The sequence below is a fragment of the Lactuca virosa genome, chromosome 9 (genome assembly GCF_052849685.1).
Source record: "Lactuca virosa cultivar CGN04683 chromosome 9, Lactuca_virosa_CGN04683_v6, whole genome shotgun sequence".
NCBI lineage: Eukaryota > Viridiplantae > Streptophyta > Magnoliopsida > Asterales > Asteraceae > Lactuca > Lactuca virosa.
The window spans coordinates 45,544,376-45,571,437 of NC_136434.1; the positions used below are offsets into that span (position 1 = coordinate 45,544,376).

The 27,062-nt window shown below is 36.8% G+C and overlaps 2 protein-coding genes and 1 pseudogene across 2 annotated transcripts; 2 read left to right on the forward strand and 1 right to left on the reverse strand.

Annotated features, from left to right (window-relative positions):
• Window positions 1–258: 258 nt before the first annotated feature.
• LOC145139191 (maturase K pseudogene) lies at window positions 259–2,076 on the reverse strand (annotated as a pseudogene).
• An 18,760-nt stretch (window positions 2,077–20,836) lies between these two features.
• LOC145137641 (uncharacterized) lies at window positions 20,837–23,033 on the forward strand. The gene is made up of 3 exons (XM_079071770.1): window positions 20,837–21,305; window positions 21,429–22,005; window positions 22,193–23,033. The coding sequence occupies exons 1-3, from the start codon at window positions 20,935–20,937 to the stop codon at window positions 22,913–22,915; spliced, it is 1,671 nt and encodes a 556-aa protein (XP_078927896.1). The 5' UTR covers window positions 20,837–20,934; the 3' UTR covers window positions 22,916–23,033.
• Window positions 23,034–24,687: 1,654 nt separating this feature from the next.
• Window positions 24,688–25,811, forward strand: LOC145141394 (alpha/beta-Hydrolases superfamily protein). Its single transcript, XM_079074685.1, has 2 exons — window positions 24,688–25,099; window positions 25,305–25,811. Exons 1-2 carry the CDS (start codon window positions 24,742–24,744, stop codon window positions 25,625–25,627), a joined length of 681 nt encoding a protein of 226 aa, XP_078930811.1. The 5' UTR covers window positions 24,688–24,741; the 3' UTR covers window positions 25,628–25,811.
• Window positions 25,812–27,062: the final 1,251 nt, after the last annotated feature.

Genomic DNA, 27,062 nt, shown 5'->3' on the forward strand with positions numbered 1-27,062 from the left:
ATTTATTTCCATATATATAATATCGCTTTTTCCTAAATAATTCTTGCTAGGAATATTCTTGAGCATCCTAAAAAAAATTTCTTTATTTCTGGTGGAATTTTCTTGGTTATTATTTGTTTCTAATGATGATCTATAAATATAGTAGTTATTTTTAGTTTCAGAATGAATATATTTATATGATAAAAGATCATATCTATAGTTTTTTTAAAATTATCCTATTTATTTGCTAATAAATAGACTTTCGAATTTTGTTTTTTTTTAATCAAGTAATTGGTCTTTTTCAGAGGAATACCATTTGTTTAAATCTTTATTTTGAGACGTCTGGCATTGGTTGATTCTATTTCGCCATTTTTGGGGGATTAATCTAGACGATGTAATCTGAGATAAATCGTATTGATAATGACCTCTTAACCAGTTTTTCCATGGATTCATTCTTATTATGTCTTAATTCGGAATGAAATATGTCTTGTCTTCCAAAAAAATCCTTTATTTCAGTCTTAAGAAAAAAAGACGGTTCATTTTATTGAAAAATAGATCTTAACTTATAGAAGTTAATAATCTGCGTTTGTGATAATTTGAAAAATACATATTTTTGTGACAAGTAAGATAAATCAAAAAAAATATCTGACTTCCGCTTACTATTTCTAAGATTATCAAAAGCCCTTTTTATAGTCATAGACAAAATAAAGTCAATTTTATTTTGTTTTGTTTTATTAATCCTTTCTTGATTTGTTTCATTATTGTTAATGTATTTATCATTATCAATAATTTTTTTGTTGATTGGATAAAAAGTTGTAGAGGGATTCTGCGCATATTAATGATACATAGAAAGATCTCTATGTATATTTTTTCAATGAAAAATTTAACTAATAATTCAATATTTTCAAAATTTTTTGGGATGATTCTGCATTATTAATTTTATTTTTTTTCATTATTTCTATTTCATTTCTGATTGTCTTTCTTCTATCAATCCTATGTTTCATTTCTTCTTCTGCCTGTGAATAATTTGTCCAACCTGTAGATCGAATTTGACTAAGTGATTCATGAATTATCTCATTGCTGATTATGGAATCCTTTTCTGTTTGAGTTTCACTTGATTCATATATTTTTCTAGATAGAAATAATGGAATTTTATTTCCTTTTAAAAGTTCTTTTATTTTTTGTTTTATAAAGAAAAATGCTTTTGCTTCTTTCTTTTTTATTTTTTTAAAAAATCTTCGAACTCTAAAATTTAATTTTCTGATTTCGACTTTATAGTCTATATCTTTAAAAATGGGTTCAAGAAAGGAAGGTGTTTTTCGAGGAGGACCAAAAGGATATTCCGTTTCCATTCCCAAAATTGTTAAAAAACAAGAATTAAAATCCTCTTGTTGCTTTAGATCTCTATCAGAATCATAGAGTCTTAGCTTAGATCTGTGCCAAGGTTTCAAATGAAAAGGATATAGGATTTTTATCTGAAAACCTCCGCTTAACCAATTTTTAGGAAATTTTGTTTTGGAGAATTGAAGACCATTAGAGCTGCATCTAGCACAAGAAAGTCGAAGTATATACTTTACTCGATACAAACTCTTTTTTTTTTGAAGATCCACTATGATAATGAGAAAGATTTCTGTATATACGCCCAAAGCGGTCAATAATATCAGAATATGAGAAATCGGCCCAAATCGCCTTACCAATAGAATGCCCCAATGCATTACAAAATTTAGATTTAGCTAATGATCCAATCAAAGGCATAATTGGAACAATAGTCTCAAACTTCTTAATAGCATTTTCAATTATAAATGCATTTTCTAGCATTTGACTGCGTACCATTGAAGGCTTTAGCCGCACACTTGAACGATAACCCAGAAAGTCAGGGGAATGATTGGATAATTGGTTTATATAAATCCTTCCTGGTTGAGACCACAGGTAAAAAGAAGATTTCGCGAAATTGACAAAGTAATAGTTCCATTTATTCATCAAAAGAAACGTCCCTTTTGAACCAAGAATGGATTTTCCTTGATACATAACATAATGCATGAAAGGATCTTTGAACAACCATAAATTCGCTTGAAAAGCCCTGGCAAAGACTTCCATACAGAGTGAGGGAGGAGGACATGACGTGGAGAAGACCGTGTTTCGGAGTCGTTATGGACATTACGAGTTTGTGGTGATGTCGTTTGGGCTCACCAACGCACCAGTAGTATTCATGGACCTGATGAATCGGGTATGCAGACTGATGCTCGATCGCTCGGTTATCGTGTTCATAGATGGCATCTTGGTGTATTCTAAGACCAAAGAGCAGCATGAGGAGCACCTCCGCGAGCTACTGAGAGTTTTGAGGCGAGAACGGATTTATTCCAAGTTCTCGAAATGCGAGTTTTGGTTGCGAGAGGTTCATTTCCTTGGAAATCTCGTTAACCAGGAGGGGATTTTGGTCGATCTGGACAAGATCGAGGCGGTGATGCAGTGGGAGGTTCTGAAATCTCCCTCGGATATCAGGAGTTTTCTGGGATTGGCAGGGTACTACCAATGATTTATACAAGATTTCTCCAAAATTACAGTACCCCTCACTCGTCTGACGAGGAAGGGGGTGAATTTTTGGTGGGGCCCTGAGCAACAAACAACATTTGAGACCCTCCGACAAAAACTTTGTGAGGCTCCATTTTTGACACTCCCTGAAGGAGTTGAGGATTTTGTGGTTTTCTATGATGCATCCATCACCGGATTGGGAGCGGTCCTCATGCAGAGACGACGAGTGATAGCCTATGCCTCGCGAAAGTTGAATTCGCATGAGACGAAATATCCCACACATGATCTTGAGTTGGGAGCGGTAGTTTTCGCCCTCAAGATCTGGAGACATTACCTCTACGGGATCTGATGTACCATATACACTGACCACAGGAGCTTGAGACACATCATGGATCAGCCGAACCTGAACATGAGGCAGCGCAGGTGGCTGGACGTAGTCAAGGATTATGAATGCGAGATTCTTTACCATCCTGGTAAAGCGAACGTTGTGGCGGACGCCCTGAGCCGCAAGTCGGCAGGATCTTCGGTTCCGGCGTAGTGTATGAGGATATCTGTGGATTCTCCACTTGTGAGCTTGATTAGGGAAGCTCATAATGAGGGTGTACGGCATGAGAATTGGAAAATTGAGAGGACCAGGGGTGAGATCACCAAATTCGTACAGAATAGTCGTGGTTTATTGACCCGTTGTGGTCGGGTTTGGGTTCTTGTGTCTGGTGGGGTTAGACACATTGTATTGGAGGAGGCTCATAAGTCTCGTCTTTCTATTCACCCGGAGGCCACCAAGATGTATTGGGATCTGAGTTTGAGTTACTGGTGGTCGTGCATGAAGAGAGAGATCGCTTGGTACGTCGAGAGGTGCTTGACCTGCAGGATGGTCAAGGCCGAGCATCATAGGTCGCATGGCAAGCTGCAACCCCTGGAGGTTTCCATGTGGAAATGGGAGTAGATCACGATGACTTTATCACCAAGTTGCCTAGGACGGTGAAGGGATATGATGCTATATGGGTCATCATGGATCGACTGACCAAGAGCACCCATTTCATGGCCATTCGGAAGAGTTCATCGGCCGAGAAATTGGCCGATGTATATATCCGCGAGATCGTTGCTCGCCATGGGGTGCCGGTCTCTATTGTCTCAGACCGTGATGTTCGATTCACCTCCCGTTTCTGGCAGAAGTTCCATGAGGGACTGGGCACGAGACTGCATTTTAGCACCGCCTACCATCCGTCGACAGACGGCCAGAGCGAGCGGACCATTCAGACCCTTGAGGATATGTTGAGGGCCTGTGCCATTGATTTTGGTGGGAGTTGGGACTCTTACCTACCCCTTGCAGAGTTCTCCTACAACAACATCTTTCACTCCAACATTGGTGCTCCGCCTTTTGAGTTGTTGTATGGGCGAAGATGGCGTACCCCAGTCTGTTGGGACGAGGTTGGTCATAGAATGATGGGTCAGACCGAGGTGGTTCTGCAGACTACCGAGATGATACAACAGATCAGGTAGCGGTTGCAGACTGCTCATAGTCGGCAGAAGAGTTACGCCGACCGGCGCCGATCTGAGTTGGAGTTTCAGGTCAGTGACATGGTGTTATTGAAGGTCTCACCCTGGAAGGGTGTGATCCGTTTCAGGAAGAGGGGAAAGTTGGGTCCCCGATACATTGGACCATTCCGGATTATTGCCATAGTTGGCAAGGTGGCGTATAGACTAGATCTTCCGGAGGAGCTCAGTCAGATTCACAACACTTTCTACGTTTCACAGTTGCGGAAGTGTATATTAGACAAGGGTACGGTAGTGTCGTTGGATGACATTCAGGTCGACTACCACTTGAATTACGTTGAGAAGCCAGTGGCTGTCTTAGAAAGGAAGATAAAGGTCATGCACAACAAGGAGATACCTTTGATTAAGGTACAGTGGCAACATCAGAGGGGATCCGAGTGGACTTGGGAGCCTGAGGCCGAAATGCGGGAGCATTATCCGGAATTGTTCACCGCAGCAGGCTTCGAGGACAAAACCTAGTTCAAGTGGGCGAGAGTTGTAACATCCCAAATTTTCAGGTATGAATTTAAAAGCTTATATGTATTTTTAGGGCAACTCGACGAGTTAGAAGGCTCCAACTCGTCATGTAGAATGTTTAATGCCCGCATATATTTTAATATCTACTCGACGAGTTGGAAGGCCCCAACTCGACGATTTGAAGGCTGGACATGAAAACCCTAATTTTTAGGGTTTGCACCCTATTTAAAGGCCTTAACTCTCATTATTGGCCTCCTACATCGCCTCCTTGTATAGAGAAAAAACCCTAGTTCGTGCTTTTGCCCTCTTTGTGTGTGTGTGAGCTTAGAGAGTGATTTTGGTGCTCTTTTGGAAGGAACAAGAAGCTTGAAGAAGTTGGATGAAGGGAGAGATTGTAGATTTAGTGTTTACTCTGTTTTGGCAACCATTCTGAGGTATAAAGTCGAAACCTTGGCCTCTTATTGCTTAGATCAACTTCTATGAAAAGATATTGTTATTCTTGGTCCATATTGGAGTCATTCTTGGAATGATGCATTATTTGAAGTTGCCACTTCAGATCTGGATGTTTTGTGGCTCTTTGAGCCTAAAGTTCCAAGCTTTATCAAGTATTGGCCCTCCTTCATGCCCTAAACCTCTTACTAAGCTATGAATAAGTGTTTTAGCCCCATGATGTCATGCATGGACGTAAAACTTACAGCTTTACGTGGTATCTCAACCCTAGAGGACCAAATCTATAGTTTGGAGGCATTAGACTCACTTGGAAAGCGACTGAATGGATGAAGACTAGGACAACTCGACGAGTTGCCTAGCTAACTCGACGAGTTGAGTCGGGTTTTCCCGCTTTCTGGATGATGAAGAACTCGACGAGTTACCCTGGTAACTCAGCGAGTTGTATCAAGCTTTTCATGATTTTTCTGAGATAGGAAGGAACTCGACGAGGCAGTAGATGCACTCGACGAGTTGGGTCAACATGGACTGTTGACCTTGACCACTGACCTTGACTGTTGACTTTGACTTTGACCATGGTTGACCAAGTTTGACCTTGAGGGTATTTCGGGATTTTGATGAGGTTAGTCACATGGTGGTTGTAGGCAGCCGAGATCGGAACTGAGAGTTGGGGTTTGATCTTCTTGATTCAACACTACTTGTGAGGTGAGTTTTCCTCACTGTACTAACTGTTGGGTTTTAGTATACTACAACATCCTATGGTGCACATACAACCCTAAATACCTTGGATCTATGTTTTCTCTATTATACATGCAAATGGTTTCCAAGGCATTAAACCTATAACTAGCATGCATTTGACATAAACCATATAATATACTAGTTAGGGAAACATACCTTTTATGTGGCTTGAAGTCTTGATGTATTTGGCCTTAAGAGCTTAGCACCAATAGTATGAAATGCCTCAAATGGAATCACAACACACCTAGGACAAAGGTGGCTCTTGAGAGAGAATTCCATGCACCAAAACACCTCTATATTTCTCTAAGAAAAGAAGTGGTGATTTTGGCTATGGAGTAACCTATTTATATGTAGGATTCCAAGGGTCATGGGTATAACCCATAATCCATACCCATGGGTTTTATGATCCATGGTTCATGTGGCCCAACTCTTTATGTATCCATACATAAACTTGGTCCAACATGGATCATAAGCCCAACACATATAAATATAACTAATTATCATAATTAGTCCCCATAGATTTAATTAGTCTCTTTTGATCACTAAATTAATTCCAAATTAATTCTTGATCGATACTAATTAAAACATATGATTTCATATTAATATATTATAACTTATAATATATTAATAAACCATAAATAACCTTCTCTCAAAAGTCCATCCTAACAAATTGTCCTGATGATATGCAACCCAAATGGACCATGCTACTCTCGGGTCAAGTACATACCAATAATAGTTATGGGCTTAGACATCTAATCCAACAGTCCCCCACTTGGATAAGTCTAAAACTATTATTGCAAGTACGACTTCATAACCCGACTAGCAATCGTAGCTCTTAAAGCCGCTGTCGAACTCTGAACAAATCAATGACGCGTCCATTAGATAAGGGATCATATATTCCTCCATTCTAGATATCATATGGACTGAGACATGGATTATAATCATTCTCTCTGTCCATTTGTTGTTTCTCGATTTTCGATTTATGATGACTGACTGATTGAACAAATCAAATCAGTCCTGGCTTGGCCAAGCACTCACATGTGTCATCGCTAAATCATCGAGGGCCCCACAGATATCGCTTTTATCCCGAAGGTAAAAGGAATGGATAAACTTCGACTCATATGGCTTGTTCTACTACTTGTTGAATCATACACAAAGGCACGTTTTATAACATCGAGTTACCAAATGCGTTTTCGTGCAATCAATGTATAACCAACTCATAGTAACAACTCATATCTCTAGGTTTGAAGAATATAAGATATTATCGTCTCATGATCACTCGTGATAAAATCCATGAAGTGATTCAAATGAGCGCGGGTTGAATCCAATACTCAGAACTTATGAGCACTCATGAGTGTTGTAGCACCACTTTGTCCACCAACTTGGACCTCTACAAACCAACCCATGACAGTCTTGATTCATATCTACTTCCAACATATGACCGACTGTGGATGGTTTGAATAACTTAATCATTCAGGAAGAGCGACTTAGTTATTTTGGAAGTCAAAACATGCAAAGTGAAACACAAGAATAAATGAATCAAATATGGTATCAAACCCTATGAATATAAATAAACACTTTTATTTATCACCATACTGATTACTTATTATTCATTGTTTCGGTTTTATCAACTTTATACTTGAATTAAAAACACTAGTTGTCCCATGCTCCAAGCATGTACACTATGTTTTTCTTAAACAATAGCTTTGCCATACACCAAGTATGCACTCTATGTTTGTCTATGATCCTTACTTTGTGAAATAAACCAATTGAACATAATTTCAATGATTCTAATTTCACACTCCCAAATCCTTATCGAAAAATGTGAGAATTTCAAATTCCTATCATTTATCGAAATCTGTTTGGATTTTAAACTTATATGCACTGACCCTCCTGTAATGAATATGTACAAAGTCACAAAGACTTGTCAACAGTCATTATAAGGTATTCCAATGGAGATCAACTCCATGGAAACTAAGTCTCATATTCAAAGTACATTGCTTTGGACATGCTTCTTGCATTAAGTTTTCTAATCTTACACAGATAACTTCCACCTATGGAGACAACTCCATATTCTCATTTTGACTATCACTTCTGAATAAGAGATGCCTCTTTTCAGAATATGTCAATATGGTCCTTCCAAAATTAGCACTATACTTCCAACTGTCCCTGAGCAACCAATCTTTGGTAAACCTCAGATTGTCCTCGACAATTGCTTAATCATTTTAGTCATATCCAATTCTAGACCTTTTCCCTTCTTAATGCCTCTGGGCATTTGGAAAAATTTAGAAATGACAAATATTATAGCACATGCAATCGATCGTGTACCCAAAGCAAATGGTACACGATTCATGATGTCTCACATAAAGACATGATTCTAGACTAGTCTTTTGCTACAATATTTTTATTTGCCATGTTTTCAAAATTTGACTATGAAGAGGGATGCCGTAATCATAATCGAATTTTGAGAACGCAATATATAGAATTTCCTTAAGTTGGACCAATCCAACATGAAATTCATATATATATATTTTTGACTAAAGATGATTAAGGTCTCAATCTAAGCCTTTAGAACTGAAATGAAGTATATCCTCTCCCTTAATTATAGCAAAACAACTTTTTCAATCCCTGCAGCCTCACGAATTGAAACTTTTGTTTTCTATAATTAACATTGCTAACTTGCAACACTAACAATAATTATCATGCTCCCACTAACATGATGATTATTAGCATAACACTTATGCTCCCACTAGCTTTGACATGTACTCAGAAATCAGCTGGACTTCTAGAAATCAATACTTTATTGACTTTCTTACCAAAGTTTAGATTTCTGATACGAGATGCTTTGATAAAACTTTATCAAAATCATACACCTTTCCTTAGATAGCATGCATGTGTGTCTAAACAATTTCAGAACTATGAAAAGGGATACCGTAATCATAGTCTCAATTGTTTAGACCTTTTGCCATCTGCTTCAAATCTACTTGGTGGAAGTGTTTCCTCACCATCATTTTCATGAATCGGAGAGAAACCTTATGACCCTTAGATTTTATGGTGTATGTGTTCTTATCCATGTGAATCGTCAAAACCATAGTCACAAGACAAGGATAATGACAAATCCAAACTCATATGGACTGAACTTATGCAATCTTAACTTCTTGCCACCTGGCAGTACAGGGCCTGCCATTGCTTCCAAGTTGTTATGCAACCAATTGAGAACTTTCAGAACTCCTATGCAAAGCCCACTTTAACTGGAATGGGCACAGAATATGTCAACACGATAGGTTATAAACCTCAAGTCGTGTGCTAGTGAAGAACCTCAGGTTTTATTCTTGATTAGTTCTTGAAATTCTTTTTAGGATCTTTAAGACTCCCACTATCCTCTTGACATATAAGACTATCTTGCCAAATATTCAAGAGATAGTGCGGATTCTTTATCAAGACAAACACTTCACACAATTGGCCTTAGTTGGTCTTTGTTTTATCCAAAACATCACAACTTACCAATTTCAAATGTACAAGAGTAGGACACTTTTACTCTTACATTTGACAAGTGTTTTAAACCTTTCTTTAAGATATGTCACTCAAGTTACAATCTTGGAGTATGACTCTAAGAATTGTTTTGGAACGAAGTATTACTCATCTTCCTGATCTAACCATTTCAACAATTCATGACTCCTCTTCTTAGTCATAAGAATGCACTAAGATGACCTTTAGAGGACTAATTGTGATATGATTTCTAAATCATTAAGATGATCACAAACATGATACTAAAGTACTCTCCCATCTTTTCAGATTTGAGAAACTTTTATCTTTCTGCCTAATTTGATTCTTCCCATTCGTTCTGCCATACATTGAGACTTTTCCAATGTTTCAGAATTATACTTAAACTTGTAAGTATAACCATATTTACTAAACTTTAGTAAATCAAATAGTCTTAACGAGCTTTGTGGTGGACATGACCAGTGCACAAGAATGTGTACTCAATCCTTTTAGTCCTTCACTTGACTCACACATCCATGTGAACAAATAATTAGTCTTGATTTTCCAATGCTTGAAAGTTCTCATTCATCATACTATTCAACTTGCATGATTCCAAGTTTCGGTCCAATTGAAACTTGGGTGATGAGGAACTTTCCTGATTTGGTAAATTTAGACACTACCACAAATGAAAGAATCAAATCCATTTTCCAATATTGCTGTCAGTGGAATCATATAAGCAACAATTTTCCACAAATGCCATTGTAAGGATACTTCAAATAAATAAAATTAAACAATTTTCTTTTATTTTAAAACTTTGCGGAAAAACTTATCCTTACAATCCACATGGAAAATTGTTGTTATCTATTCTTTAGCAATATATCATAACTTCTTAAGCAACTGCTTAAAATTCTGATGCGATCGAAATCCACCTTCGCGATCAGAATCAGCATATACTTCCTTTAAGATTTCTCTCTATTCTTTGATTCTTAAAACATCAACATGTGACCCAGTCACATCATGTAATGAGGATCTCAGAATAGAACTTAACAGAGTTAGATAATGGGCTCTACCTGATGTAGAGTCAAACTTATTGACTTTAACATCCTTAGGTAAATTTGGCAGCTTTGCAATCAACGCCCCTTCCTTTGGCAAAATAAACATATGGACCCTTTGGTAATGGGACTATCTCAGACTTAGCCTTTCTCTTTACCATTTGGTTAACCGGGTTGACTATGGCCAATCCCTTTCCATTGGGAAGAGAATGCTTTTTATGGATTTCCAGTGTCACCATTGTCACTGTCCATAAATTTTTTTGGAAGTTGATCTTCTAATCAAATTTGCTTTACTATCGTTCCAAATTATTGATGATTCAGCAGCACCAAGCAAATAGATATGATCATTAAGGTTCATGTCATAGTCTGTTTCATAGTAGTCCCAAAGGAACTCACTATGTGACTTAGAAAGTGATTGAACATCCAACTTTCTCAAGACTTTGAAACCCAACTCTCCCGACTTGTCAATATGTGACTTCATCTCTAAGATGTGATCACACATAGACCTTGCTTGCCATTAGGGCTTGAGTGACCTTGAACTTGTGGGTTAGGCAGAATAATTGGAGGAGGTGGAGGAAGAGAAGTATTACTTCCATGAGCCAAACTCGGGAAGTCATATTCATTAGGAAAGTTTGGTTTGGGAAGATCATTGTTGTCTAAACCAGACATCAACAATGGGAGAAATTCACGTAAAGTTGATTTAAGTCCTTAATATAACACCCAACATGATATATTAAGGCTAGGACCCAACAAACTATTTTATAACTTGGAAGAGGGATGCCGTAATCCAAGCTATAAAATATTTGAAGGTAGGTGAATGACGATTCACCAATTTCCACCAAGATAAACGAAATGTATTATTAGGTTTTAATTGGTTTTGAAACTCCTAGATTCTTTTGAGATTCATTGAACTTTTCAACGGCATGTTTCAATCTCGAGTGTGCCCTTCAGGTTTTGTGACTGGGATGTCGAGGATCACAAAACAAGGTGTGAAGTAACCATGCAAATATACTTGGTACCCTTAATATTTACCCCCTCAATCGATGTGCCGGTTAACCACACACGCTCCAACGATACTATGATAAAAATTAAGTTACCCTTTGCCTACCTTGTTAAGTCCATGTTAGTGTGCCGGTTAACCACACACGCTCCACTAACAGCTTAAACAAAGTGCTAGTGTAATTTCATGGATTAGCACCTTATTCACATTTTCCTAAGTAACTAAGATTGGGAATTTATAAGTGTTTAGTTACTTAGTATTTATCATTATACTTATAATGAAGGGAGAATTATAGTCCTTGTCCTACCTGTTCGGCTAACGACCCTCCACCCGTCAAGGAAGCGGTGAGTGAGAGTGGACACCCATTAAACTGCCATTTTATAGGCAGTAACCTTATACCCCCCTTATAGACCGGCTTCGTGAATGAGGACTACTAATGGTTCGACGAATTTATCTTATACATATCTATATAATTAAAATTATAATAATAGTATAAGGGTTGAATTTTAAACTTTTAAAATTCTAAGGTCTAGTTTGGAATTAAAGTATACATGGGGGGTAACTTTACAAATTCCAAAACTTGAGGACAAGTTTTGAAACCTTTCAAAACTCTTGGATTTTTCATAACTTATGAGTTTAATTAAGGTTTAATGAAAAAAAAATTCAAGTTCCATAACTTGAGGACAAGTTATGGAAGACATTAAATCATTTAATGTTGACATTAAAAATAGTGACTCTTCTATTTTCATAACCTATGAGACTTAATGACACTTTAAAAGGAAAACTCTTCACTTTCCATAACTTGAGGACAAGTTATGGAGTTCATAAAAACCATTAAGATCAAATATTCCAATTAACACAATAATCAAATAATTTTTCTATGATCTAGATTAAACTCATAAGTAAAGATAATTCACATCAATAATTTTCAAGAAATTAGATAATCATATAAACTAATACAAATCTTGAAACTTTGACAATTATCCTTTGAAGACTCTTGGAATTCATAACCTAAAGAGTTAATAAATGAGACATTTCACATCCATAACTTATGGAAGTTTCAAAACTCTTAAGATCATAACTTTAAAAAAAACTTTTGAGTTCCAAAATTTTATGACAAAATTTGTAACTCCTTAAAACCGTTTAGATCAAACTTTTAAAACAAATAAAATAATCATATCATTCTATCTTTTAATAAATTGACCTAATTCAACTCTTGTAGTAAAGTGACTCAAATTTTATAAATAATTAGTTTTTCATAAAATCAAGTAATTATCATAAAATTTGACAAACTTCATGTTTTTTTTTCTTTTTTTTTCCTTCAACTTGAAAAAAAAAATACATTTGCATCAAATATAATAGAAAACAACCCATGGCTCTGATACCACTGTTGGGTTTTAGTATACTACAACATCCTATGGTGCACATACAACCCTAAATACCTTGGATCTATGTTTTCTCTATTATACATGCAAATGGTTTCCAAGGCATTAAACCTATAACTAGCATGCATTTGACATAAACCATATAATATACTAGTTAGGGAAACATACCTTTTATGTGGCTTGAAGTCTTGATGTATTTAGCCTTAAGAGCTTAGCACCAATAGTATGAAATGCCTCAAATGGAATCACAACACACCTAGGACAAAGGTGGCTCTTGAGAGAGAATTCCATGCACCAAAACACCTCCATATTTCTCTAAGAAAAGAAGTGGTGATTTTGGCTATGGAGTAACCTATTTATATGTAGGATTCCAAGGGTCATGGGTATAACCCCTAATCCATACCCATGGGTTTTATGATCCATGGTTCATGTGGCCCAACTCTTTATGTATCCATACATAAACTTGGTCCAACATGGATCATAAGCCCAACACATATAAATATAACTAATTATCATAATTAGTCCCCATAGATTTAATTAGTCTCTTTTGATCACTAAATTAATTCCAAATTAATTCTTGATCGATACTAATTAAAACATATGATTTCATATTAATATATTATAACTTATAATATATTAATAAACCATAAATAACCTTCTCTCAAAAGTCCATCCTAACGAATTGTCCTGATGATATGCAACCCAAATGGACCATGCTACTCTCGGGTCAAGTACATACCAATAATAGTTATGGGCTTAGACATCTAATCCAACACTAACAGGGTCGAAGGCACCAATGCCGACCCTTTTAGGATTTTTATCTTGGTTTATTGTATGCTTGTATGCTGTAGTGATATGTTAGATCGGTATCCTGGTAGATAGGATGTTGCTATGTTATTGTGATCTCTTAGATCGGTATCCTGGTAGATAGGAATTTGCTATGATCTGTTAGATCTGTATCCTGGTAGATAGGATGATGTTATGCTTAGTGATCTATAAGATCTGCCTGTTTGTCCGTTGGCTGGTTATATGTTTAATTGTTATATATATATATATATATATATATATATATATATATATATATATATATATATATATATATATATGTCGACATGGTTTGTGTGTGGTGGGGTTGAGGCGGTCCTGCTTTGTGATGAAGGCCAATATACCATGGGCGGTCCGGATTGACTATAGGCCCTATGAGGCGGTCCAGTCAGGCCGAAGGCCCGACGAGTGGTCCGGATAGGCTGTAGGCCATGCGAGGCGGTCTAGTCATGCCGAAGGCTCGGGAGCGATCCAGATAGGTTGAAGGTCCTGCGATGCGGTCCAGTCAGGTTGAAGGCTCATTATGCATGTTTTTATTGGTTATGTTTATGTGGTGGTATTATGGGGAAGACTCACTAAGCGTTGGGTTTACAGTTATGGATTTTGTTTCAGGTACTTCAGATGATCGCGGGAAGGCGAAGGCTTGATCGTGCACCTCCTCGTTTTTCATGTTGTGATTTCTGGGAAAACTCTGATATTGGATTATTTTGAAAACAATTTGTAAACAATTGATGGTTTTGAAATGTTTGAAAAGTTTAAATTTTACCTAAATTTTATGGATGTTACAAAATAAAGGGAATTATTGAGTATTATGTGTGTTTTGTGTAGTTATATGTATTATACGTACTTACAATAATATAATAAAAATAGGAGTAAAATACGCGCCAAATAGAATAATAATTACGACGAATATCCTTGATGAAAGATGAAGTAGTCGAGATGAGGATTCCAGAGATATAAGGAACACTGAAATCCGACTTCGTATGAAGAAGTTATGCTTCCTCGAAGTTTCATAATTAAACCGACACGACTCTACGTATCAAAGAAAGTAAAACTTTAATAAATTACTTTTTAGCCTTAGTGATCTAAACGAAAGTTGTAGTAGTCGTTAAACCCAGAGCGTGTATATAGAGTACGTCCAAATCTAACTTCGTGAGAGGAATTTATGATTTTTCAATGTTTCAGCACAGCAATGTGCACATAGAAATTGAATTCTGGAACGATAGGTTATTAGAAAAATAATATAAAAGAGAGTTGAAGATCTCGTTAATAAGAGGTCGTCGATATAGAGAACATCTAGAACGAAGTCCGTATATAGGATTTATAATTTCCGTAGTGAATTCAACAGCCTAAGCCTATGAAAAATATAAAATTTTGATAGATTGAGAATTAGCTATTGGGATCTAAAGGAAAGTTGTAGAACACGTTGAAAGCTTTTCGGGGATATAAAGAACGTCAAAAACAAAGCTCGTATGAAAAAGTTATGCAATTTTGAAAATATAAAAAATCATGCGCGTGAGGTGTGCTATGCGTGCTGATAACGTGGCACCACGAAAGAGCGCCACATGGCCATGTCAGGACAACCGCCTTCTTTCGCGACATGCCAACGTGAACCAAGGAGATTTTGACATGTAGCACCATAGGAAAGTGACACGTGGCACCTTCTAGAAGAGGTGCATGTGGACGAGTGACACGGCGACACGTGGTAGAAGCCCATAGGAGCCAACACACCCATAGGGCACGTCGCGCTTTGTGTTTCTTTCCTATAAAATGCTTCACTCCCACACTCCTAAATAATTTTCTCTCAAGTATTCCTTACTTTTAGGCCATTTTCCCTTAGTTTCTGTGTTCTGGTGAAGCCCTGCAACCCCTGAGGTATTCAACCAAGTAGTAGCCATCAAGTAGGAGCCCTACGAGTGTGATTTATGAACTTTGGTCAAGAGGAACCTTTGTAAGTTAACATACACTTTAGTTCTTTCAGTGTAACTTATATTTATAGTCACAAGTCATTAATATGAACCCATAAATAAGAATTATCAGTAATTCCAAGTTATAATACTTATTGATCTACTTACGGGAGATGTGACTAGAATGGTTATGTTGGCTTGGTTGTTGGATTTCAGAAATGCTACACGCCGAAATGGTCATGCCTCCCAACTATCCTGTCCGGCTGATCTTTATTTGATAGAACTATTGGTATTTATTGGAATCATTGATAGGTCTAGGCTATCATTAGAAACGTTACACTAAGACTTAGTGATAATGATACTAGGTCACGTCAAAGTAAAGGTCAAGTTCTAGAAGCGAAGCGTTGTCCTAATTTCGAATCATCACGTTAACAAGTGAGTGCATAGTAACTTCGACTTACAGATAAATATGAATTGTCTAGATGATTATATGCTAAATATGCCTATTATTTGTACTTCCTGATACTTGTGCTAGAAGAAATATTATAACACGATTTTATTTGATCGTGTGTGTGTGTATATATATATATATATATATATATATATATATATATATAATTTTTATGCTTATAATATATTGTGTAGAAAATGGATGATAATGATGAAATAGATGAGATGAAATGATGATAAGATGAGAGGTGTTGACTTTATAGATGATCCAGTCGTCTAGTGGATTATAGATGACGACCACCGACTATTCTAGATAGTCCAGTGGAATGTTGGCAGACTCGCAAATCTGTAGGTGTTTCTGAATTATGCATTCACTAAAGATGTACTCTACCCCCCCCCCCCCCATGGTTGCCTTATTGACATGCATTTGCTAAGGAATCCCCTAAGCAGGATTGTCTACCCCGATGCTTACAATGACCCTTATGGTATGAAAGCCCATGTGTGTTGAGATGATTCTGATGAGAGGATAATGGAAAGTAGGCAAATATGTCAATTTACTATTGTAAGGCATGCAGTCTTTCGTTTATGCTTATGTACTGTATTGACAATGATATCCTAAGGTTTTAATGTAATAAAGTACATTTCTTCAGAAATGCTTTGATAATATTATTATCATGTTTTTTGGAACAAATTCCGAATTATAATTCTTTAAAAAGAATAATTTGATTTTTAATAAGCATAAATAAATAGGTATTTGCTGCCCATGTGTAACATCCATAAAATTCATGAAAAATTTAAACTTTTAAAACCAACCCATAAATCATCATTGCTTACAAAATAGTTTTAAAAACATGTTCAATATAAGAGTTTTCCCAAAATCATAAAACAAAACACGAGGAGGTGCACGATCACGCCTTCACCTTCCCGCGATCCCCTAAGGTACCTGAAACATAACCCAAAACTGTAAGCCCAAATCTTAGTGAGTTCCCCCAAAATACCAACACACAACAAATAACACATATACAATAATAACATGCAATGGGTCCACAGCTAACAGACTATATTACCCATAAGCCCACAACATAAGTCTGGATTGCTCTCGGACCACAACTTATGTCTGGCTTGCTCTCGAACCAGATCAGTCCTCGGACTGAATACCACTAAGCCCTCAGTACGAGTCTGGCATACCCTTCTCGACCCTCAGCTCGTATCTGGAATGCTCATTAGCCCTCAGTATGAGTCGGACATGCCATCCTCGACCCTCAACTCATATCTGGATTGCTCAAGGGTTTGTTGGTTACCACACGGAGTAGTACAACCTCAACCTAACCCACACAATATGTCGACATATAACATATAATAACATAAACAAATAATCAGACAGTATCACAGGTAGTCCTACAGATCTACCAGACTAGCATATCAAAACTAGCATGCATATCTATTCCATACTCAACATATCAATGAATATCAGGTTATCAAACCAATGGGTCGGCCTTGGTGCCTTCGACCCGTAAGTACAATGAGGAAAACTCACCTCACAGACTGAATAGAACTGATGAGGTCCGACTCCGAAATCTCAGTTCTCTAACTGATACCTGTTTCCACCAAGTGACCAATTCCATCAAGATCCCAAAATACCCTCAAGGTCCAACTTGGTCAAATTCAACGGTCAAGGTCAACAGTCCATGTTGACCCAACACATTGTGTTCCCCTTGGCCACTTCGTGTTCAACGAGCATCCAAACAGTCGGGAAAACCTTAGCCAACACGCCGTGTTGACTTGCAAACACGCCGTGTTCGCCTGAGTTCCAACAACTTAATACATTCAGCTGCCTTTTCGACTTCAAGAGCTCCAAAGCTCAGATCTAAACCAAAATGTGACTAGGAAGGGTAAAGTTTCCAACTTTATCCATTAGGACTACCAAAAAGGTCTAAAAACCCAAATCACAAGCTTGATAATGCAAGGCTTAACCAAAATACCCTTAATCCTTAAGATTTGAAGTCCATCCTTTCCAGAAGTGGTTCAACCACCTAAACCATCCCAAAGGTTGGTGTTTTTTATACATACATGTCCAATGTATATCTTGAACCCATATTAGGTCAAATTGAGGAGTTATGACCTAATCTCTATGCATGGCATCAAACCTTGATTATAGACAATATCCAAGACACTGCTAGGTCACCTTGACCTAGAGATTCATAAAGTTTCAAACTTTATGAGATCTAACCATTGCAACATTCAAGAACAAAGAGAAAAAGGGACAAAACTCAAGATCTAACAACTTTGAATGATAAAAATCGGGTCTTGGACACTTACAAAGGTCCAAAAGAGTGCCAAACTGAAGAATGGGGCTTGTTTGCTGAATCTTTGCTTCCTTCTTCCACCTTCTTCCTCCTTTAGCTTCAAAACACCAAATTAGCTTCACAAATGGGAGAGAAAATGATTAGGGTTTCTTTCAGAGCTTGAGGGGCTGATGGGGGCTGAGGGTGAACAAACCCTAGCCTCCACATTCCTTTAAATAGGGAGAAAAACCCGGAAGATTAGGGTTTCATTCCAGCCGTCAACACGCCGTGTTCCAAGAGGAAACACGTCGTGATGATTATGAATAATAGTCATGATGTTAATCAGGGAATACTTAACCTAGGGAAAAAATTGTCACATTATCCCTATTGATTATGAATGATACTTTCCTAGTGTCTTATAGAGTTTTCTTCAACTTCATCAGAAACTAGGTACAAGATTCGACGTTATTTGTCACATCCAGACAAAATGCTGTAGTGGGAGTCTGGTTGTTTCCGTTTATAACGACCGCTATGAAGATTCTATGTCAGTAATCCCTTCTTAGTGGCACGCTACTTATACTGATGTAAGTAATCCCTTCTTAGTGCCTTCGACCCATAATGTTTTGAAATTTGTTTTGTGGCTCTCTGATTGGTGCCTTCTACATTTTTTTGCAAAATAATAAAAACATTAGAAAATTTAAATAAACAATTGAAATTTAGAACAAAATTATCTTACCACACATCAGAGAGCCACAAAACAAAGTTCAAAACAATCCATAACACTTATACTGATGTTTGTGTAACTACCAAGGTTTGTTCTCGTAAAGTTATTCAAATAAGTAGGCAAGTTGACAAAACTTTCTTCGTTTTCGATATATGAGAAACTCATTTTTAATACGCTTATAAAACACAATTACGGATATGTGGTTGTAAGATATGGAATACACATGTTATGTAGGGGAGAAAAGTATATTGTTTTGGTGTTCAAAACATGTGTCTGGAATATATGTCCAGAATGTACAATACCATGTACAACAGCAGTTCCGTAATACGGATACACGGTTCGGAATATTAGTCCAACATATACGATTTTGACTATGATAATTTGAAATTGTTTACATGAATCGAGAACGATATGTTAAACATTTTGAACTCCAAACTAGGGATGTTATTCGGGTCGGAACCGAACCGAACCGACCCGAACCCGAATAAACCGAAAACTGAATAAGGGTAATTGTATGAACCGAAAACGAACCAAATAAGCAATACGAGTTCGGTTCGGTTCGGGTATTATTTGGTTCGGTTCGGTTACGGCCCGAATAACCCAAATAACATGTACAAGATGATTAAGGAGCCGAATAACCCGAATAACCCGAATAAACCAAATAACATTTACAAATAACATTTAAAATATGAATCTTAAGTTTTTATACATATCCAAAATAACATTTTTCAAACACGAATTAACTATTCGGGAATATTAATTGGTTGTTTTCCCTTTCCATCTCCGTTCTTTATCGCCTCTTCTGAAGCTTTCGCGACCTCATCGTCTTTCAAAATTTCATCAATGTTGTCCACATTTGGCTTTCTTGATTTCCTTACCCAATCTTGAGTGCAAACCAAAGCCTCAACTATATTTGCAGACAAATTTGTTCGATATGGATCCAATATCCACCCGCTTGTACTAAACGTCGCCTCTGACGCCACGGTAGAGATTTGCAGTCCCAAAATATCTATCAACATAAATATAGAAAATGTTAGAATATAATTATAAAAAAAGTATACAAATAATAAAGTTATACCTTTCGCCATACAGGATACAATAGGGTAACAAGATGCATTTTGTTTCTACCAAAGTAGAATATCAAAATCTTTATTGTATTTAACTGACTGCTCGTTTAGGTATCGTGTCAACTCCGTTTCCATTGATGCCGATGGGTAATCAGTTTGTACTATTAAATCACCCATGAAGTCGTTCTCGTCATCAATCACAACTACATCTTCATCACCAAGTGTTTGATTTTGAGAAGAGTCAGTATTGTCAATCTTTGATTTGTAGAAATAAAAAAAATTCTCAAATCTTTGTTGAAGACCCCGTATTAAGGCCTTAGCCTTCAAAATGACTTCCGAGTTGAGCATGGGATCTTTTTGTGGATTCTTCAACTTAATCAACTTCTCAAAAGCTTGTTGAAGAAAATCAAACTTGAAATCGTGGATCTAATATGATCGCAATGATGAGAAAAACCTCAATCGATCAAAGAGTAATGTCGTCGACTCGTCGATTTGGTGTAATACACTATTTTCGATTTGGTGTAATACGGATGATCGAATTCGATTTCGTTGATTTTTTTTGGTGTATTACGTGGGTTTTGTTGGGTAAGGATCGATAGAAAAGAAGACCGAATAAGCAATTGTGTTAGGAAAAAAATGTAACTTTTCATATTCGGTTCGGTCATTTTGGACCGAATAAGCCCTTATTCGGGTAACCCGGACCGAATAACCCGAAAACCGAATAAGCCTTATATAGATACCCGAAAACCGAATCAAATTGTTTTTCGGGTCTAATTTTGTTCGGTTCGGTTTGGGTTTTCGGACCAAATTCTCATCCCTACTCCAAACACTTCCTACCACATCTACTCTATTATAAATATAACACCGGCCGTATTTTTAAAAAATGTTATATTTAAAAAAAATATATTTTTATTAAAGTACTACGATTAGATTACTTTTTTTATTTTATCCCTTTTTCAAACAAATAATTCCGATCTTGCTAGGTTGACGGATTGGTCCCATATTATTCAAAGCCGAGCCGGTGGCTGTAGAAAGCAGAACCCTTACATGGCCAGACCAAACCATGAGAGAGAACCGGACGATAATAAAGGATCACCGCCGGAGGCTGCGGCGTGGGGGACGTGGGAGGAGCTTCTCCTAGCCTACGCCGTCAACCGATTCGGCACCAACAGCTGGGATTCTATATCGTCCGAGTTGAGGAAGCGGAGCACCGCCCAGATCGTCTTCACTCCTAAACACTGTAAACAAAAATACCAAGAACTCGAACGCCGTTTCGGCCAATCTAACGGTGACGATGTCGATATCGATGACGGCAGTGGGACAACCGCCGTCGCTGGTGTTCCTTGGATCGAAGAACTAAGAAAACTACGAGTCGCAGAACTACAGCGGGAGCTCCAAAATTTCGATATCTACATCTCGTAATAATTAAATCTAAAAAAACGCATATAGATCTAAACCTAATCTCCCGTCTGTTCGTTTTGTTTGATGAAACTATCATGTGAGTCAGAGATCTGATGATTCCAATGTGCTTTTGGTGCCAGGTCGTTGCAATTGAAGGTGAAGAAATTGACCGAAGATGGTGAAAAAAACGGTTGTGCAGAAAGGAATAAAAAGCCAGAATTAGGGCAAAAAATCGACGAGATTGAAATTAAAAAAGAAGAAGGGGAAGATAATAAATCGGCAGATCTGGTAATTTCCGGCGAGGAACAAGTTCCCGGCGTCGATGAATCCTACAGGGACAATCAATCGATGAACGGTTCAAACGGAAACCTAGAAACCGCCAGTCCGGTGCGTACCGTCGACGGAAAATCAGAATCGTCGCCACACTCGCCGATCAGACCGGAGGGTTCAAATAAGATTAGACCGGATACAAATGAACCGGTGAAGACCGAACCGAGCCAAGAACCCGAGTCAACAGTGAAGGATAATTCAGATGTACAAAGCTCGGCGAGTAAGTCGATGAAGGAGAGGAATGATAGAGTGCGACGCGGGAGCAGCAAAGGTGATGAAGATCAATCGAGAAACAGCATTCCTGTTAAATCCTTGCCGTTGATCGATATCTTGCAGAAAGTACAGAAGCTCGGCTCGGCGTTCCTTGATCGGCGGCTTGACAGACAGGTAACTAATTAATTAATTAATTAATTATCTTTTGTAGAAAAATTAAATAAATTTGTTAGTTTTGTTAATTCGTTTGAAATCTTTTTTTTATTGGGTTGGTAAATGGTAAAATATGGTTCTGATTTGGTTAAGTTCGGAACTTATGTTATAGCCTCTTAATCCATTAAGCACTTTATACAATTTGCAGGAAAAGCTAAAGTACAAGAACTTGATAAGAGAACACATAGATTTTGAGATATTACAAACAAGGCTAAAAGAAGGATGGTATTCAGATGGCAACAAGAACTTCTTTCGTGATCTTCTACTTCTCGTTAACAACATTTTCATCTTCTTCCCCAACGAATCCCAAGAATCCATTTCTGCAATCCATCTTCGGAAATTTATCATGAACGAAATGGCATCCAAGAAAAAACAAAAATCCGAATCACAACCCCCCAAATTGATTGTTTGTAAAAAACGCAGCTCAATTGCAGCTAAAGAAACGACAAATGAAAAAGAGTTATCAACCGAAAAAGAAAGAGAATTAGAATTGCCTTCGATTTCAAAGAAAATTAGTAAAAATAATAAGCCGGTTGAGTTGGAGGAGAAGAAGAAGAGTGCTGCGAAGTTTTTGAATAGAATGAAGGAAAGTTTGTCGGTTTCCAAGAATGAGGCGGCGGAAGTGGCGGCTGGTGGTGGTTCCGGGAATGATGGTGGAGGAGGGGGGCAAAAGAGAGGCGGTGAAGGGAAGAGGAGCTCGGGGCAACGGAAAGAAGCGGATAGTCCGACGAAGAAGAATGTAGGACGGCCGCCAAAGAAATCGGTGGCACAGCCTCCGGCGGGCGGTGGCTTAGGGAAGCGGAATCGGGACGATGGGGAGTCTGAGTCATTGGTTTCGAAACAAGGAAAGAAGAAATCGAAGAAATTATAGTGAAATAGGCAATTAGTTTTAAGGGTGGTGGTTTATTTTCACAAGTGTTTTAGTGTTTTACATTCACATTTTGTATCATTTGTTTGTTGATATTTAAATTACTTCTTCTTTTCTTTTATCTATTTTTTTTCTTATTAGAAAAAACCAATTAGGAAAGGACCTACCATTGTTCTTTTGCTAAACTTGGTAGTAAGGCTGGAATTGGTAGGTACCGATTTACTTTTTCACTAAACTGTGTACTGTATCAATTATAGTTGTTATAAAAAAATTTCTACAACTGTATAGTTGATACCAATTTGTTTGGCTACCAATAAGTTTGGTTGGGACATGTTGGTAATGGTATGGTCGAACATGTATAAGGGTTTTGTGAATGACGATTTTCGTGTTCTTAAGCATTGTGAAACTTCAATGAGGGTTTGTGAATAAGAGGTTGATAATGGTTAAGATTGAAAATTCATTCCAATATGATTTCATTAATTTCTATCATCAATTTATAAGTTAAAGCGATGGAGGAATATTCAACACGTCAATATAAGTTTAAAACTTTAAATTTTACTAATTCAGTAAATGCTAATATCAAAACTCGTAAATCGTAAGTAGCAAACATACTACAATTTTAAATATACAATATATATATATATATATATATATATATATATATATATATATATATATATATATATATATATATATGGTACTACCGAGGTATTGAAAGTTTTATATCACTATCGTACCATGATTTCATGTTTGGCATGGTACTACCAACCAAACTTATTGGTTACCGATATTTTTGGTTCGGTTGGTAACATGTTGGTTGGTTTTACGTGGTACATATTTGCCAGCCCAACTTGGTAGAAGCGAGGAGTAACGATTTTCATATTATCAACAATCAAATCATCACAAATTAAACGTTAGAACAACAAGAAGTAAACCAACATTAACATTCTTGGACGAATTTTTTTGAACATTATAATCTCTTTGATGTCATTCTTTAGTCTTTCTTGACATCTCTGAATAATATATACACTTTACTACAATGTAAACGAGTCGAGCTACTCGAGATCAACTTCCAAATAGTTTGACTCCAATTTAACCTTAGCTTTTGGGTTATTTATTAAACGAGCTTGAGCCATAACTACACCTTATGGTTTTTATTAGGCTCACAGACCTAAACGAGCTTATACACATTTTAAATAATATAATAATTATTTTTAATTTTATAATTATAATTAAATAATTCCTTTGGTAAATATTAAATATTAAATATCAAAAAATTGTAAATGAGCTTTTTAACAAGCTTGATATTTTGACTATTAATCGTGACGAGCTCGAGCCGAACTTATGCTTATTTAGGCTCGCCTGAAAAACAGGTCGAGCCCGAATTGAACTCGAGCATTTTAAATCCTCCACGAGCCGAGCTTGAACTTTGAAAATTAAGTCCGAAATGAGTCGTGTTAGAGCTCGAGCCCTATTAATTTTAAACAAGTCGAGCCTGAGCCTACCTGAGCTCGAGCTCGACTCGTTTACACCTCTATGCGTTACCAATAAGCAATATCTTTATATTTTTATTTTTTAAAATATAAATTATTTTAACATAAATTTCTAAAAAAAAATAGTTAAAAGCATATGATTTATATACTTTAAGTCAAAATATTCCACACAATTATCCCAAATTGAGTTTTCCAAATCCAAATAATGAGTTCAGGGACGAAAACTGGGAAGTTATATAAAAGCAGGGACTAATTGTGCATTTGACCCCGTAAATTAAATTCCGCCTCCAAGATCTAACACACACACACACACTCACAGTGTAGTGTGTGCCCAAAATGACGACGAGAGAGTCGGCGACGGTGGAATCCGGCAACGGTATCAACCTGGATGCTCGAATCTACAAACCAGCACACGAAGACAACGATTCAACCAGAGATGACCAAAAAATTGCAGTCGTTTTAGTCCACCCTTATTCAGTGTTAGGTGGTTGTCAAGGCCTTATGAAGGGCATTGCTCGTAATCTAGCTGATCATGGCATTCCCGCCGTCACCTTCGACATGAGAGGCGTCGGTAAGTCCACCGGCAGACCTTCCCTCACCGGATTCTCCGAAGTCTCCGACGTAGTTGCGATCTGCAAATGGACTTCTCACAACTTATCGTCAAATCGGATTCTACTTGTTGGTTCCTCCGCAGGTACACAAATGTATTCTAATCCACTTCCTTTGCATCATAATCTCCACTAAATAATAACCTTTATCATGATTAACAAATTCTACAACACTTGATCTTTAATATCGGAGCTAGGGTTTTCCATTATCCGTTTTCCGTTTTCCAAATCGATATAACTTTGTCAGTCACACTAAATCTGGAGTCAATTGATAAATTCCTTCGAACCCAGGTGCACCAATTGCAGGGTCTGCTGTTGATGAGGTAGATGAAGTTGTGGGTTACGTGAGCCTGGGTTACCCTTTTGGGTTAACTGCTTCGATTCTGTTTGGAAGGCACCATAAGGCGATATTACAATCTCCAAAACCTAAACTTTTTGTGATGGGGACGAAGGATGGGTTTACGAGTGTGAAACAGTTGGCCAACAAGATTAAAACTGCAGCAGGTCGTGCAGAGACACATCTTATTGAAGGAGTTAGTCATTTCCAAATGGAAGGTCCTGCTTATGATACTGAAATGGCCAATCTTATAGTCACATTCATTTCCTCATTGTGATATGAATATATGATATGATATACCAGATAACATGTGTCCTTGTAAGTTGTAATTCCTTATAACTTGTTGTATTGTATTATTCATCTGGTAAAGAAAATTGTGTCATTGTAGAACTATAAGCCAATAGTGTGATTAGTGTCCATGTTGCACCAACAGGTAACAGGATCACCTTGTATTGCTTTTACACCATTTCTTTTTCTTACACCCTTTTGCTCCAAAATGATGTGAAACATTCAGGTGCCAATTGTGCTTCTTTAATTTTAGTTTATTTAAGTGTATAGATAATTTTAGATGTAATAATTATTACGTGTAATAGTATCATGTATATTACAAAGATAACGACTTGAAAGGGTAATTAGCTTTCAATTTTGTTCACATTTAGTCATTAATTTTTTTTTTGTTTGATTTACTCATGAATTATTTGAAATTTGCTCACATTTTACATTTATGACCGTCTCCAACCTCTCATAAAGATAAAATGTAAACAATTTCAAGTAATTAATGGGTAAATTAAGTACGAAAAGAAGTTAATTGTATAAATATGAATAAAGTAGGAAGTTTGTTACCAAATATCTTGTGTCCGTAATTTTTTTTTTTAAATCATTTGAACCATGTTTTATTAATTGGGTGTTTAGATTTATTGCAAACTTTACTATTGCAAACTTTATATTTCCTACATATTTTATCATAATTTTTAAGCATCACAATAATCATTTTGATTGATACACCTCATATTTATTATCATGTTAAATACTCTAATATTTCATATATCATAGATACATTACTCTTGTTCAACATTGTTACTTTGTAACATATAACGTTATATTAGCTATATTCATGTCTTTAGAGAAATAAAAAAAATATATGTATAAAGACGAGGTGATTAAATGATCATACCAACACTATAATAAAGTTAATTTTACTCAAAGATTTGTAACATGTAACATATCGTTCTCACACATACTTCTTTTTAGAAAAATAAAAAGCTACAAACATAAGCTTTCACTTCCGGTCTAGGAGTAATGTGAGGCCAAGGTTTGCAACAAATTTAAACACTCATTTAACAAAAGATGATTGAAATGGTTTAAAATAAATGAAGACATAAGATATTTGATAATTTGATCACAACAAATATTGTGGGGTGTGAACGATGACAATAAGTATTTACCATCACATATAAATCTTCATATTTTATAATAACTAGTAAAAAAACCCATGCGTTGTCGCGGGTTTGTATGTGTATGCTAAATCAAATATACAAGCATGTTGTTGAACCAGTCATCTGCAGTTCGTTTCTACCTCTTCATGTACATCTTGAAGTTGAACCAACAGTCTGGAATTGATTTTGATGATTCAATTCCAACATCAAATGATTGCAAACCAGTGCGTACCTAACCATGAGTCGGCCTTAATGCAGCTCCTAACGATGTTGAAT